The sequence below is a fragment of the Poeciliopsis prolifica genome, unplaced genomic scaffold (assembly GCF_027474105.1).
Source record: "Poeciliopsis prolifica strain line A6 unplaced genomic scaffold, Auburn_PproV2 SCAFFOLD014, whole genome shotgun sequence".
Lineage (NCBI taxonomy): Eukaryota > Metazoa > Chordata > Actinopteri > Cyprinodontiformes > Poeciliidae > Poeciliopsis > Poeciliopsis prolifica.
In genome coordinates, this window is record NW_026562389.1 from 6,702,398 (window position 1) to 6,719,584 (window position 17,187).

Below are 17,187 nucleotides of genomic sequence, written 5' to 3' on the forward strand. Positions count from 1 at the left end.
TATGAGATCTTGGTCAGGGAGTCAGGACCAAACGAGCTGCGTTGCAGAGAGGAAGAGCAGGACAGTCGGAGTCGCATCCTTCATGGGGCCTCGGTGTTGATGTTCTAATCGGACTCGCTCACAGCAGTAACTGAGCTGATCCGGGCAGACCTGTGGAGAATGCAACTGAGCAAATGGCTGCTTGAACTCACACTGAAGCAGCAGGCAGAGAGCCAAACAACCAGGCCAGCTGCCACCGGATAAGCAAGGTTGTCACGTAAGTAAAATCTAATTTTAATCAGTCAAATTGTCTGGGCAAAAACAAAACACAAACTAACTTACTCACTCTTTAGTTACCTAGCAACGACCTGCTGAGTGACTTGTGGTTACCTAGCAACGACCTGCTGAGTAACAGGCGCAGCAGCAGTTTAAAGTTTCTCTGCTGCGCCTCATAACTTACCTAAACTTTACTTAAAAACAAAAAATAGAGTGGATTGGAAACTGTATATGAACCTCCAATTTGGAAATATTTCAGATATTTAAAACAAAAAAGTAATCAATAATTATCAATATCGGCAGATTTGAAAATAAAGTCTGTCTTACTCTACGTTTTGATGTTTGTGTCATCTTTAAGGTTTTCAGGACTGTTTAAAATTTATTTTGTTTTTGATCACAAAGGATAAACATTTTTACAAAATTCAGCTTTTGATTTTAGTAGATTTAACCAAATCCTTCCAATGTAAAGATAAAACACTGCATCAGGCAGGAAGAAGAGGAAATAGCTGCTTATGCCTTCTTTTACTGATGTCTTGTTTGTTTATTTACATTTTCAATAAGTGGGTCAATAAAGTATCTAGCTACCCAAAAATCATTTATTATTATTTAATTAATTGAACTCAAATAAAAGTTGGACATTTTAAAATGCCCCATCTGGGCAGAGATTTCCTGTTTTTGTGTTTTTTCTTTGTTTGTTTTATATAAGGCTTCAGAGAATTGAGACAAAAACAGACTTGTGAGGCAGGATTGAGGCCAATCACAGTGGGAAGGAGCAAACCAGCAGTTAACAAGATTAAAGCATGAATGGCCTCCAGATTTAGCTCTTCTGCTGCTGAAATACTCAGCTATTATCTGAGACGTGGACAGAGGCAGAACTGCTTTAAAATCAGGGAAAAAGGCTGTAATCTCTCTTGAAATGAATCAGAAGTTACATATTCATATGTTGGCAAGGAGTTGGTAATTATTCTGATGCTGTATGGCTGTTTCTTACTTACAATTGTCATTGTTATTATGGGTCAGTACATTTTCTTGTCTTGTTATGAGAGTCAGTTTGTAATGATTATGTCTTTATGTAATATAACTTGCTTGTTGGTTCTCCAGCAACATGTTTTTAATTACAAATTCCTGACGTGTATTGAGTCTGTAAGTGATTGAGAGAAGGGATAGAATTAAATAAGTGTTAATGTCTTCCAAACAAAAAAGTAGTGGTAAGCTAATTATTTTGTAACAGTTAAGTACGCACATGTTTTCTCAGTAGTTACAGTTGTCTTTAACATCGTGTTTGAAATAAATAAGTAAATAAATGAAAGCTAAATATGTGTATTCTTATTTTTTTACTAACTATCCTAGTTTCTCTGGGGTTTGAACAGGAACAGTCATGGGATGTGGCGTCTCAAAGTCCAACCAGTTCCACAAACACTCCAGGAAAGGTAAACCATCATCATCAGTCCCCAGTTCTTTAATTTAACAGAAGATTCATGTTTTCTTCCATAAATCTAAACTTTATTTGTATCCATGAATTATGATTCTCTCTGTTTCTGCTCCTCTGCATTCAGCCGTCACCAGTAAGTCACTTCTGTTCTGAGCTTGTTCTGCTTTTCGGGATAAACGCCATCCTGATATTTGTAGAAAACTAACCAAAGATCTGCATGTGGAAAAACTAATTATAGTCCTGTTGCTGTAGTTAGTTTGGGACGACAGGCATCTTCACCTGCTCAGCTCATTTAAGTAATGGCATGCCTCAGGGCTGTGTGCTTTGTCCCCTGTTTTTGTTCCCTCTTCATCCTCGTCTACAAACCTGTTCATGGCCCCAACTCCAAAAATAAGTTTGAGAACCAGATGGTGGTGATTGTTTTTGTCCAGCACAATAACTAAATAGCCTCTAATGATGAGATAGTTGAGTAATGGGCTCAAGTAGGTGTAGCCACGCTCCTTTTTATTAAATGGGTTTGAATTTTGCTGCACAATCAAGTAACTATGTCATCCTTAGTTCTAAAAATACAATGGATTATTAGGGTCATACTAAGAAAAACTAAAATAAATAATATCGGACCTCTGTCTCTTTAAGAAGCTTCTGCTCTTTCCAGAACTCTGCCTTCATAAGATAATTGCAACAATGCTTTTTCATTATGCTGTTTCTAACCATTCTTAGGAGTGTTGGACTGAGAAGTAATTTGTGTGATAAGCTCAGCAGACGCACACAACCTGTAGATTATTAGTATAAATAAATAAAGATTTGCTGCTCTAATTAAGTTTCATTTAAATTAAATAATTATATCTCATAGTTGATCAGCTGCTCCCTATATTTCAGCTATAAGAGCTGCTGTCCTGATTCAGCGATGGTACCGGCAATATGTTGCTCGCACAGAGATGAGACGGAGATACACCTGGCACATCTTCCAGTCCATCGAATACTCCGGAGAACAAGCCCAGATCAAGGTAAAAACCACTGCAAAGGTTAAAATTACTCAACAAACAAAGAAAAAGAAGCAACGCCTCATTCTTCATTTTACTTTCGCCTTCATTTCACAGCTTTATAACTTCCTAGGCTACCTCATGGACAATTTCACACCATCCAGCACAGAACGTAAGCTTTGTGTAAATCAAAATATTTTTAATTTCTTGTTTTTTCAAACAAACTGAGCTTGGACATTTGTTGTCCTTCCAGGAAATTTGATCTCGCACATCTTCAGAGAGAATGATGTCTGTTGGGACTCAGAATGGGAGCGGTTCTTCTGCTACAAGAACATCGAAGTGCCGGAGATTTACTCCGGGCCGCACCTCACCTTCCCGCTGACGGTGGAGCAGGCAGTCGGCCTGCTGGAGGCCTTCAGGAACAAGAAAGTAGGAACACAAACACCTCATGGGTTTTTACATGCAAAAATAAAATTATGGGGAACAAGTTTTCTTTTTCGAAAGTTTTAACCTATTACTGCATATATACCTCAAAATATCTGCTAAAATATTCCGGGTGACAGGTAAAGGCTTTAGCCACTTTACCTGTCACAGCTAGCCGAGCAAAGTTAGTGGCATCAACTCACTCACTCACGCTTGGTTACCTAGTAACACCCTGTTGAGTAAATGCCACAGAATCAGTTTTTGGTCTTAACACCAGAACAATGCAGTGTGAAAACTACGGATAAAACAGGAACCCAGCAGTTTGGAAATATTTCAGGTACTTAAAAGAAAAACATTAATCAATAATTATCGGTATTGACTGATTTGAAGTTCTAGTATCGTGATGTTTTTCAGCGATATAATCTAGGCCTGTTTTGGGCAGCGTCAAGATTTTTTGTACAATTAAATGATATTTAACATATTCTCACAGAATTTGTGATTTTTTTCTTCTTTTTGCAGTCAAGATTACTGATCTTGTGCAGTCAACTTAAAAATATTTGAAAGAAGGTTTGCGATACTCCCGCTTATGTATGGCGGTAAAAGTGACTTTTTGTTACTCGCCACATTGATCGCGGACATCAAGTAAAGCTGAGGCAGCTGCAGAGTAGAAGTAAGAAATACTGCCACCTGCAGGTGGGAGTTAGTATCAGTTTTTGATTATTTTTGATGAAAACTTGCAATAAACTCATGCATTAGTATGAAAAAGTAAAATTCCACATAAATTGCATTAAATAAATGAATTTAATGAATGAATTTATTTATTATTTGGAACAAATATTTATGGTGGCGTTATTTTGCTGTGTGTTTATGCATCTGTGTCTGCGACGGCCACCTTTTCTCACTCTTCTCTCTCCCAGCAGCAGCTGCACTCTCGCTACGTGCTGGAGCTGCTGCTGGAGACGTGGAAGCTGCTCCGCATGCTGCCAAACATCAACCGCATCTCCACCTGCCACAGCAAGGAAGTCACTATCTGCGGTAAGATTTAACAAATCTTTGGTAAATTAGACTCATGTTTTGACCCTTTAAGCAGGAGAATACTGTTCAATAAGAATAGTTCCTTTTGCATGAACTGATTCATTTTTGTCCATGCAGGTGATTTGCATGGACAGCTGGAGGATCTGCTGCTGATTTTTTACAAGGTTAGATATTGTAAATGTTGTTTTATCATGCATTTATATTTAAATTGGTACACTCTGATCATTTTTTATTTGAAAATGCTGCGATTGCTCTGATAATAGATTCGTGTTCGTTTTTTTGTGTTTGTCAAATGTCCAGTTTGACGACAGGAGGCTTTTTCAAATAATTTCTGAGAACTTTTTTAACTATTGCTTGCATCTAAGTTGTAAGAACTATTTAGGTATTACATTGTCTATGTTTTTGCTAGAATAAAACAACATATATTTTTCAAACAATGAAGTGGAAAGTGCGTTCAAGAAACAAACCACCTGTTGCTATCCATAGCTTCTCTGGGATAATTTGTATCCTGAGACAAATTATTAGACTTTATTTTTTAAATTCCATGTTCTTCTCTCTGCACTGTTTTATTGTTTGCATGCATGCTGCAGATTATCCTTGTAATCTTACTTTATTTGCCTATTTACCTTGCAGAACGGCACGCCGTCCTTAGAGAAGCCCTACGTGTTTAATGGAGACTTTGTCGACCGGGGAAAGGACTCCATTGAGATTCTCCTCATCCTGTTTTCGTTCATGCTTGTTTATCCATGTGATGTCTACTTAAACAGAGGCAACCATGAAGACCACATCATCAACCTCAGGTGGAAAAATATACATGCAAATGTTGGCGATTAATGGTATAAATCTGAGTGAATGAAGCATCCTGTTTGTCTCTCTGACTTCCTTTGCTGTATTTCCAGGTATGGATTCACCAAGGAGGTGCTGACTAAATACAAGGTACATTTTACAGATTTTTCATTGAACCACTTAAACCTTTTTATGCAATATTATAAGCACATTAAAATGCAAATAAACAAATAACTCAAATCCTATTTTTTATTAAGTAACTAAACATACAGTTTTCATTTAGTAGATCTGAACCAGGCGAAGCTAAATCAGCCACTTGGGGATTTTTGGCTAAACATGTTTACAAATGTATTTTGATCTTAAATACAAAATGTTGATATCTTTTGTACCATTTTGGCCTAATTAATACTCTGAAGGTTTTTTCAATAAATGTCGTATTTCTATAGGTTGAATAATGGAGTTGACAATTAATCAAGTACTAAATTAGTTGACAATTAGTTCAGTAATTAATAATGATTAATCACAATTAAACCAATTACTTGTTTCAGCCCTAATCTAAATTTATTCTGAACTGAACTGCATTACATTCTGACAGCTGCTTCCTGTTCGTATTTCACCTCAGATTCACGGAAAGCGGATCCTGAAGCTGCTGCAGAAGATTTTCAGCTGGCTGCCTTTAGCAACCATCATTGATCAGAAGGTGCTAGTGCTCCACGGCGGTATCTCCGACACTACGGATCTCAGCATTCTGACCAAAGTGAACCGACACAATGTGAGAAACATTCATGTTTCGCTCAACTCAGATTTATCCACAGCCTTTACATTCACTCTCTGCTCTTTTGCTGACCCAGTATGTTTCAGCACTGCGGCCTCCGAAGAGGAGGACCCACAGCTCGGTGGGCATGTCCATCGACATCGACCTGGACGATGAACTCTGGAGCACCAGTAAGATCTACCAGCGCCGGGCTTCCCTCACCTATCCCAAGCCGCTCGGACCGCGCGAGTGCTTCCACAATCGCTCGCTGCAGGACTTCTCGACCCGGATCAAGGCCAACATGGAAAACGAGCTGGACAACAGCAAGAAGAGGGAGGTCATGTTGGCAGCGACGCTCCAGCAAGGGTCACAGCAGGACCTTCTGTCTGCGTCGACCGACTCCGTGAGCAGCGACAACGCTAAGGAGGAGTGGAGGCAGGTAAGAAAGCTGAGAATCTTTTCAGAAACTAAAAACATCTAATAATAATCATTTATTCAGTTTAATCACAGACAGAACATCAATTCCTCCACAATGTTAACCCCACTGGTTTCTGACTGTCTTCATGTTTTCTCAAAAGTTCTGGCAGGATAAATGCCCAATAGATAAGTTGATCAGAGACTTTAAATACACAAACACAGATACAGACTGCGGGGCTGGAATGATTAATCACAATTAATCGTTGTTAATTGATTATTGAAATAATCATCAACTAATTTTGTAATGAATTAATTGAAATAATTTTGATTAGCAGATGACATTGAGGTCATATGAAGCATGGAGGACAACTAAAGGAATCTTAGGATTATATTTACAGCAAATTCATAAATGTCTCCACATTCTGTCACTTTACAACTTCAGTGTGTTTTACTGACTCTATGATTCACTAAACTGCACCAATTAATCGTTTCACCTGGGCTGAAACGATTAATTGGATTAATCGTGATTAATTCATTTTTAAATAATCGTGAACTAATTTATTAATCAGTTCATCATTAACTGGAAAATACAAAATCAAAAACCCCAATTTCTGGGAGAACAGCACAGTCAGAGCAGTAATTAGGCCAAAACTATGCAGAAAATATATTCACTCTGCAATTCAGATAATAACACAACCCTTCTTTTTCTATATCTCATCATCACCTGGTTCAAATTAGGTAAAAAAAAAAACAAAACTCTTATTTTCAGAAGCAGTGTATCAGCCAAATTCTGTATAGATGCTAAGAAAAGCAGAAAGGGTTGATGTTAGTTGTAGTAACAAATGTGTCCTTTGCTACAAATAATCAGGCTATGATGTTGCATTTAGAAAATGTTTTTTTTCTCACTTAAAAAAGAAACTGAATTATTTATTAGTATATTTAATGCATTTCCAATTTGCAGAATGTTCCATTTTTGTCATTTGATTAATCGATTAAAGAATGAATGCTCCATGTGAGACAAAGAGGGAACAGTTCACCTTTCAACCAAAAAGAACCACCAGGAGTGTTTCTTCAGGTTGATGTTTATGCATTACAACACATCAGTTTCCAAAATGCATCTAAATTTTAAAAATCACTGGAGATTCAGAGACAAAAAAGTGAAAGAAGGGAGTTGGTAATTTTCCAGTCACAGATTTGTTTATTGGTCACGGTTCCACCTGAGATGTTTACATCGTAACTGTGTCAAGCGTACAAAGATGATGGTCAGGGATCATGACCTTTGAGCTCCAGCCTTCTTCTACCAGACAAGCTGAGGCTTCGACTGCTGTAATCCTCGATAATCTCCCTGCCGTGACTTCAATCTGCTTTCCAGGCTGACTGTCACAGCGGCTTCAGAGCAGGATGGGAAGTTCGGCTCAATGAACAGCTTCTGCACCGTAACGTAAACGAAAGACTGTAAAAATACAGAGAGAAACTTCTACACTTATCATACTTGGTTTAGTTAATAAATGTCTGCTTTTATTCTTACAATACTTGTGAATGAATAACACAGTAAACCTCTAAAATGGAGATTCACCATGTAGAGTTTCTACATCTAGAATGTGTCTGGGAATTAAATGTGACCAATTATGCTTCCTTGAACAGGTTAGGATAGATTTATAGGCTATACATAACATTGTTTGGACAAAAATCATTTTTGTATATTGAGATTTCAGTGAGTTCTGCCTATTTTTAGTTCCTTTTATAATTAGTTGTTTTAGAGACTCTTGTCACTTTAATTCCAAAGAAGCAGCTGCTGGCTACGTCCCCCAACTCAACATTTATACTCACACATAAAAATTGCTGCATACTGATGCACAGTTATACAATGATACATCTTTGAAAAGCATTAGTAGAGCCTCCTGCACAACCAACAAGAATGCAGCAGTGGTTTCTGGATGTCTGACGGCCCACAGTGGGGGTCCAAAAACCTTTTTGGATTTCCTTAGATCTTTGTTTAATTTACTTATTATCAGCAATACTGAGACAAATGTCTCTTTTGCTTCTAATTTGTCGGTCACAAGTCTCTTTGTGTGTACAGATTCTGGACCTGCTGTGGAGCGACCCGATGAACCAGGACGGCTGCATACCCAACGAGGTGAGAGGCGGAGGCTGCTACTGGGGTCCGGATGTCACTGAGGACTTCCTGAACAGACACAACATGCAGCTCATCATCCGCTCACATGAGTGTAAACAGGAGGGCTACGAGTTCTGCCACAACCGGAAGGTGAGATTGGGTCGACGGTTAGTTCATCGGCACCCCACGAATCCTTCCTTCAAACACCGGCAGTGTGGCCTAATGAGCGCTTCCCGTTAACGTCTCCACCAGGTCCTCACTCTGTTCTCTGCCTCAAATTATTACGACGTGGGAAGCAACCGAGGGGCCTACGTGAAGTTGGGTCCAGACCTCGTGCCTTATGTGATTCAGTACCAGGCCAGTAGCATGACCAGAGAACTCACCACCATGCAAAGGTATCAAAAATTCCTGGAGTCAAACGTGTGCAGAACAAATTACATGTCGAAAACGAAATGTAGATTTGATTTGACTAATTTCAGAAAATAAACATTCTGTTCCACATCCAAACGCTGCAAAAACAAAAAGTTTTAAAACAAAGTTTTCATCCAGATTGGAGTGCATTTGAAACAAGACACAGTTGACTTATAAGTGACTTTTTAGCACGATATAGAAGCTTGTTTACAGTCAATAATATTGCTTAATATTCATGAAAAAATTATTTTTTATTTTTTCACTGGCAGATTATTTCACTTATAACATAATGTTTCTGCTTTGTCATAAATAATCTGCCAAAAGAATCAGAACTTTTCATGAAAGCTTCTATATCTTTCTGAAAAGTTAGACAAAAAGATTTCATGTTTTTGCACTGAAGAAATAGGCAGGTAGACGCAAAGTCGATAAAAATGCCACTGGACTGAAAAACATGACGGAAGTGCTTCATATCAGTTGATATTGTTTTTTGCTTTAAATATCTGAAATGCAACAAAACAGGTGGGGTGAACTGGTGGCTGAGAAACACATTGTAAAGCACCTTAAATAGAAAAGTGTTTTAATCCGATTTAATCCGTTTCCTTCCGTGTCGTTTGCAGCGTCGGGCGAACCGAACGCTCGGCCCTGAAAGTCCTGCGGGAGCAGCTGTTTGCGCACAAGTCAGACCTCCTCTGTGCCTTCAAAACGTTTGACACAAAGAACACAGGTGTGTGGTGTTGGTTTTCACATATTCAGCCTCCATCGGATCAGATGATATTCTCAAAGTTCAGTGCTTTGTTTGATGAAAATTTGAGTGCAAATCTTTTGTATCCATTGTCTAGCACTACAATAAACCATTCAGGATAAACGATGCCTGTTTTTAATCTTTTCCATCAGTTTCATAGAAACTTTAGATGGAAGATAAGTGATTCCTTTCTGCCAAAGGAACAGTCCTGAATAGGTAGAGGAGCAAACATAATGCACTGCAGAATCACAAAGTCTTACCAAGTTTCTAGTGCAAATATCTTTGTACATTTGAAATGAGACAAAACTAATTTACAAGTAAATTTTCAGCAAGATAAAGGAGTTTTTTTAAGTAAATAATTTCTTAAAGTTGACCTGTTATGCTTCCTTTAACAGGTTAGGGTCGGATACAAACAATATGCTCACTACATTTTTTTAACAAAGTTATTCGTATGTATTAAGATTTTAGTCTGGAAAGTTTATTATCCTATGTTCCTCCACCAGGTTTGAGCTCCTTCCAGAATGAGGTGATTTAGAGCCTCTTGTTACTTTAAATCCAAATAATCTGCTGCTGGCCACGCCCCCAACTCAAAGTTTACACTCACATGTGAAAATGGCTGCAAGCAATTATACAACCATACCTCTTTGAAAAGCATTAGTAGAGCCTTCTGCACAATCAACAAGAATCCAGGAAATGGGTTCTGCATAGTAAGTCAACAACAGAATAATTGTCTTTTCCAGCAGCCATTGTACAGCAGTAAATCCAGATGAGCTCAGTTTGGGTTGCTAGGTAACAGCCATTGCCTGCTAATTGGTTACATTACATTTGGAAGGTTTTTGGAAACTCTCCATATTCTCCAGACAACATAAAATATTAACTTACTGCTAAAAAAAACATAGCAGGTGTTTTTTAAGCTCTTGTGTTGTTTTTGAGATCCAATTGGAAATACAAAAACATGCTAAATATGAATTTTGCATGTTTAAAGGGGATAATATATCCCCTTTAATATTGATAAAAAGAAGTACTAATTCCATTGGCAGATTATTTTACTCATGTGAAATATATCTTATTAAAAGTTAAATAATCTGCCAGTGGAACTAGAACTTTTTCATCAAGTTACCTGTAAGTCAGTTGCATCCTATTAAAATTGTTATAAGATATTTGCACTATAAACTAGACCAAATTATTTGGTAACATTTTTGTGTTTTTGCAGTGCAGCACATTTGATTCTGGATAGTCACTTCACTCAATTTCAGTCCTTTTTCTTAGATTCCTTGAAGCTTCATCACCAAACACGCAGAAGCTTGAAACAACAAGACGCAGATGCTGCAGCGCTGCTTTAGTCTGAAGTATTCCTTTGGTGTGAACTTTGACCTCCATCAGGTTTGGTGTCCCTGGTCAACTGGGCCTCAGCGGTGGAGAGCGTTATGCACCTGAATCTGCCGTGGCGCATGCTGCGCTGTCAGCTGGTCACCTCCAAGACGAGCGACGGCATGATCGACTACTACGACTGGTTCAACGAACTCGCCATCAAAGGGCCCAACACCGACGTAAGGAAAGAGAAACGCAACTGGGACCAGCCAGACACAGATCAACGAAGATATTTAACCTAAATTTTATAAATGTATGGATCATTTTTCTTTATTAGCATTATTAAGAAACTTTAAAAAGCCCCAATAGCTGAGATTGGGGCTATTGATTAACAGCTAACAGCTAATATGATTAACTGCATTTTACTGTCAGGAATTATAAAAATAATACAAGATTGCTAAAAACTTTCCCCACGATTTGCTAAGCAAGTCATTTATTTGTTGTCAAACGCAAGAAACAATTCAGATTGTCTATAAAGAAAGATAAACGGAAAAAGACTCAGGACACCTTACATGTTAATAAGTTTTATATCTGTGGTGTTAAGCGTCTAAAACATTCTAAAAAGTTAATTATTATTCCATAATTTTTTATCTCTTTTTGTTTTAGCTTGATATTTTGTGAACTTCTAAAATGTGACAAACCAACAAACCATATTGGGATTAATTTAATGTGAAAAATCTTTGCAGCTTAACTTAATTTTACTCTAAACATAATTTGCATTATTTTGTAACAAACCAAATCATAATAATTTTATGAAAACAGTGGATTTACATGTTTTATTAAAAGGATAAGGGAACGCTTTAGGAAAAGCTTTAGAAACATCATTAAGAGTAAAATCTGGAAGAAATAAAATATAGAAATACAGAACGATTAGAAACCAGTCGACCAGAAATGGTTCTGTTTTCTGTTTTCTCGACCAGCACATTGACCAGAGCCTGCTGGAAACTTTGTACCGCCATCGCTCCACTTTGGAGACCATCTTCAGGATCGTAGACACAAACAACTCAGGTACAAGAACTGCACACTTTAAATATATACTCAGCATATCGAGACAAAATGTTTTTTTATGCACTTTGGTTTATTGGACGGTTAGTGTCAGGACTCTGTGTGTTTAAATCAGGCGGTAAAAGAACGGTGGAAGTGTGGGCACATAAATAAATGTAAATTTATTTGGTAGATTTGAGTTTTAAGATTTACATAAACAATTTGAACAATTCTGATTCTGAGATTAAATTCAGAACTCTTTTTTTATCTTTCTTTTAGCTTCTCTAAATCTCCTCCATCTAAATGTATGACAGCGTATTAGGGCCAATGTTGATTAAAAATTAAAATTAAATTAAAAAAAAAAGTCATTTTTTACCAAGAAACAAAGATTTATCTCAGAAATTTTGTAGAAAAAACAAGGAAATGTGTGAGAAAAACAGACATTTTGAGATTACTGGTCTTCAGCTCACAGTTGAAAAAGTCAAACTTTTACGACTTTTCAAACTCAGACATTTCCAAGTATTTTCTAACTACAATGACCATAATAGACTGTCGCAGAACTGTCATAATAATGTTCATTTAATTAAAGTATTATGTGCTAAATTTGTTGTTGTGCAGGTAAAGGAGAAATAATTCACAATAATAGTATTTTTGCTTGTTTAATTGAGGAGAAATAGAAAAGTTGGGAACTTTAAACTTGGGAATTTGGTGTAAAAAGTTTCTGGTTTAAATAGAGTCTCCTGAGCCTCTGTTAATCCACAGGGAGCGTGTCAAAGAGGTCACGGCTTCCTGAGTCCTGAGAGGGATTAACCCACTGACCTACTGCTCCCTTTCCCACTTCTGAACCGTCACAAAGTTTCTCACCGCGTCTCCAGCAGCCTCCTCCAAATTAAGGCTACTGAAATAAATTAATACATTTCTGCCCAAAAACTCAAATTTCAAGAAATTTTGTAAAACTGCAAATCATCCACATTGTGCTATTTTTTTTACATTTAAAACTCAGAAATGTTCATTTCCACATTTCTGAGATTAATCTAAAAACATTACTTTCTTTTTTTGAAAATCAAAAACTAAAACAGACAGAATTTTTCAAACGTGTGAAAATTTCAGAAAAATCTCAAACTTTCTGTAATTTTTATTTTTTTTTCAGGAAAAAACAAAGAAATATCTGAGCTCCAAAAAAAATATAGAACTCAGAAAAAAGTTGTGAGTTTAAAAATTTTTCTTGCAGGTTTTTGGCTTTTGGAGTCCAGAAATTTCCTTGTTTTTTCAAGTAAATTTCTGAGATTATGCTGAGCATTTTTATCTTTTTTTGGTGCAAATTTATTAGTTTTTTCTTTTGTTTTTCTATCTGTGATGAGAGTAATTTGACATCATGTCTCTTTCTTCCTCAGGCTTCATCAGCATGGAGGACTTCCGGCAGACGTGGAAGCTGCTCAGCGTCTACCTGAAGATGGAGATCACGGACGAAGACATCAGCAACCTGGCCGAGACCATCGACAGCAACCACGACGGCAGCATCGACATCGACGAGTTCATGGAGGCTTTCCGGCTCACGGACAAGAAGAGCCGCCTGGAGCGGGGACGCAGCATGTTCATGGGCACGACGTCCGACCTCACCAAGCTGGAGGGTGACCCCAACGTATGACCCGAAGACTCAAAACAGATGTGCGGCCGCTCGCGACACAAGCTGCGTTGATGACGCATGCGGCGACGCAGGATGGCGCAGAGCGGCAGCTGCGTCGGGGATCACGGGGGATTAGATGGAGCTCAGAGATCAGCGTGTTTGACGGTGAAGGTTCATCTCAACATGAGGAGCAAGAGAGACAAAAACAACACAAGAAACATGGATCACTTTTTAATAGCTACAAAACTGGAATAATGTGACAACGGCACTGTAATTAAAAAAATAAGTGTTAGACAATGAGTTTGTGGATTTTTGCATTTCCTACAAAGACAAAACATGCCTTTTAAACAAATAAAATATGCAAAATGTGCAGATTACTGGCAACTCTTGTACATATTTTTGTAAATAGCTTTGAAATAAATGTATGTTTTATTGCAAAACTATAATCCTACACTGAAAAATGAAACTTTAAAAAATTAAAGGAGGCCAATTATGGTTGCTTGAACAGATTAGGAAAGGTCTATGGGCCTACAAAACATGCTCATTATATTTCTACACAAAATTATTCTTAGATAATTAGATTTTATTTTCTTCAGCTCTGCCTATTTTGAGCTCCTTTCAGTTGTTTTAGAGCATCTTTGTCAGTTTATATCCAAATAATCTGCTACTGGCCACACAATTCAATTCAATTCACACTTGAAAACGGCCGCAAACAGATGCACAGTTGTACAACTGTATGTCTTTGAAAAGCAGAAGTAGCGCCTCCTGGACAACCAACAAGAATGCAACAAGTGGTTTCTGGGTGGTAAATCAACAGGAAAATCAAAAGTTATTGTCCTGTTTTGATAAAGCAAGAAAAACTGAATTTATTTATTTAGTTTTTACCCTTCTTTAGCATGGGGTCTTCAGTAAGACTCCAAATTAATGATCAAATTCATCAACAAGTAAACATATACACAAAAAATATATTCTAGATGTTTGTAAACATTTAATTAACTTACAGCATATTTGAATTTGATCAAAGGTTGAATATTGATGATTAGTCAAATAAAAATACATAGCAATAAAGATTGCATCAATTCAATTACAGTCTTTTTTATTATTAAATTTTAAAAATATTACATATTTACCAGGATGAATAAATATTGCAAATTCAGCCATTAATGCCAAACCAGCCAATTTATATGAAGTTATTTTAATGTTAGTTATTTTATTAAAAAGCATTTTCAACATTTAAATGTTTATTTACATAACTAAATATGTCTGCTGGTGTTTAAAATATTTTACTTTGTTTTTGGTAAAATAATTTCACATAAACGTTTAGTTTGTTTCATTTGTTGAGCAAATAGAGAAGCATTATTTCGGAGTCACCAGCAGAGGGCGCGAAAGGTTCACTTTAATCTCCTGGTGTTTCCCAGAAAACAGACATTAAAAAAATAAAATATTTGAGGTTTTTAATAATAAAAACCATCAGATTTGTTTTTAAGCTTTAACGTTTTTCTACTCTGATTGAATAAAATGTTTTGTTGCAAAGACAGTTTGGTTCAGTCACGCATTTAAAACCTCTCCAATTTTATTGCAAGATTTATTTTCTACTTTTAGAGGCTGACAGCAGAATAAAATGTATAAATCCCAACGTTGAAGTTTCACCTCTGAATTGCGTAACCAGGAAGACCTGGCACCAAATCCAGCGGATTCCCAGAACAAACTGGGAAGCTGTTCCACAAACCTACAAAGAAGAAGAGCAGAGGTCGTCCTGTCACTGAACAAACACAGAGGAAAACTTTGACATTTGGGGACTTTACGTTGACGCCTGAGTGACGCTGTCGTGCTCATCTAACACGGGCCGGATGAGAGAGGAGCAGGTCATCAGGATCATGACATAAAAACCCAAATAAGAGGGAATCGGCAGTTTTCACGTTTCGTCACTCAGATGTAGGTCAGGCAAATACCAGGCTGGTCTTCACCCGTTCAGACTGCATCAGTTTGATGCCATCTCTTGAGTTTATGAAGAAATCTTTGCATAATCATTAATATCAAAGCATAAAGTTTGGTTTAGTTAATAAAAATGGACACTAAATACATCCCACTCACTTATTTTCGCAAGAATAACAAAGAAAACATTTTTCTTTTTAAGGTTTTTATTCATTCTCATGCTTTACTGCTGCCACACAATAAAGATTATTATTTAATTAATTATGTATGTTTCTCTTTTCTTTTATTTCATTATTGACAAAGGGTTGCACACTTTATGCATTTATAAACATATTATGTAGTTTTATTTTTATTTTAGAAAAGTGACTCAATAATTGGATTGCCACATGAAGAGTTCTGGGTTGAATATTTTTACAAAGTTTTTTTTATCTTAAATGCAAAAGGTTTAGATATTTTCACTGTTTTGCCTTAATTACTTCTCTGAATATGTTGTTCTTTCGGCAAAATCTCATTTTTATGAGTCTATATTCCAGTTAACAATAATTAGTTTTCTAAATTAGTTGATGATTATTTCAAAATTTCATCCCTTTGGAGTTTCTGGAAATTAAATCTTGTAATTCAGCCTCTAATGTGAACCTTTTACCAGGTAATTGATGGTCGTTGTGTCACTTTTAACTCACTCTGATATCACATCTCTATTTCAGTGTTTTTCTGTAAGTGTTGATTGTATTTAATAACTTCATCATTATTGCATTAAATCTCATTTTATTGCACTTTAGAGTTGTTTTGCAAACAATTTAAAGGGTATTTTGCTGGTTTGCCATTTCTTTAGGTGTGTCTTCATGTCGCTGTTAATCAACTTATTTGTGATTTGATTGATTGTCTAGCAAAAAAATTATTACTTCTGCTTAATTAAATGAGGTTGTAGTCAACTCTTTGAGCATGACATTTTTTTTATTATACAATTATTTTAAAAATAAGTCCAAAAGTTTATTATTTTTGGGACTTATTTTTTTTATATTTTTTAATCATTTTTGAGTCCAAAAATGATTAATCGCTAACTCCACTAAATTGTTTTCTTATTATTTCAATTAATTGTTTCAGCCATATACTGGGGCGGTTCAGATTGAAGTATATTTATGGGTCGGAATCACATAAAGTCACAGTGAAACTCAGTGAAGTTTGTGGTCATGACAAAAAGAGGAACGGTTCAAGTGTCTGAATTTGCACTAAACAAAGGCTGGTGTAAATATAATCCTTAAATATAAATAACATTCCTTCAGTTGTCCTCCAAGGTTCAAGTGATATCAATGTCATTTGTTTATACAGTGAGGAAGCAGCACTCACTGAAAAGTGGGCACTTAAAAGTATTTATTGTTTAGTTATAAATAGTCATAAGTTGAACTGATTGTTTTTTTTTAAAAAACAATTTGCTGTTTTGTCCTGATGACAGAGCTGATAAGACACAGTACGTGTCCAAAGAGCCAGTCAGGACGCCATGTCTCCAATGCAGAGTGAGCTAAAGGAAAATAAAGACAAATCTCAGAGGTCTGAAGCAAATGTTTTGTCACACGTAGTGAGAATGGATCAGACTGTACAAATGGACAGAGGACAACAATGTTTGGTTTTGGTGTTAGTACTGACTCAACGTCAACACTTTTCGAAGCATTTTCACTTTAATTTATGACGTTGTCCTACCACTTTCCATAACTTATGTTCTTTCCAAACTATGCTTTTGCTTCATCAAAATACATATTTGCTCTTTTGGTAAACAAAATACCTACAAAAGAAAGCTGTTTGTTTCAGGTTTGACTCCAGTTAACACAAATGTGTCAGTTACCTATAAGAAGTCATGACATCATCTGGGTTTTACCTCTTTATTTAAAGAGACAGTAATCATTTTGTGTGTAAACTTC

At 36.6% G+C, this 17,187-nt stretch overlaps 1 protein-coding gene across 1 annotated transcript; it reads left to right on the top strand.

Annotated features, from left to right (window-relative positions):
• Nucleotides 1–13: 13 nt before the first annotated feature.
• On the top strand, nucleotides 14–13,710 carry ppef2a (protein phosphatase with EF-hand domain 2a). Its single transcript, XM_055039265.1, has 17 exons — nucleotides 14–256; nucleotides 1,626–1,685; nucleotides 2,567–2,694; nucleotides 2,788–2,842; nucleotides 2,924–3,099; nucleotides 4,014–4,128; nucleotides 4,246–4,292; nucleotides 4,762–4,928; nucleotides 5,028–5,064; nucleotides 5,537–5,686; nucleotides 5,766–6,107; nucleotides 8,166–8,351; nucleotides 8,454–8,596; nucleotides 9,230–9,336; nucleotides 10,738–10,904; nucleotides 11,646–11,733; nucleotides 13,104–13,710. The coding sequence occupies exons 2-17, from the start codon at nucleotides 1,634–1,636 to the stop codon at nucleotides 13,355–13,357; spliced, it is 2,214 nt and encodes a 737-aa protein (XP_054895240.1). The 5' UTR covers nucleotides 14–256; nucleotides 1,626–1,633; the 3' UTR covers nucleotides 13,358–13,710.
• The last annotated feature ends 3,477 nt before the right edge of the window (nucleotides 13,711–17,187 follow it).

Coding starts and splice junctions, on each gene's coding strand:
- ppef2a (XM_055039265.1), top strand. CDS start 1,634: ATGGGATGTGGCGTCTCAAAGTCCAACCAGTTCCACAAACACTCCAGG. Junction 4,129..4,245: donor CAAGGAAGTCACTATCTGCG/GTAAGATTTAAC, acceptor TTGTCCATGCAG/GTGATTTGCATGGACAGCTG. Junction 10,905..11,645: donor TCAAAGGGCCCAACACCGAC/GTAAGGAAAGAG, acceptor TTTCTCGACCAG/CACATTGACCAGAGCCTGCT.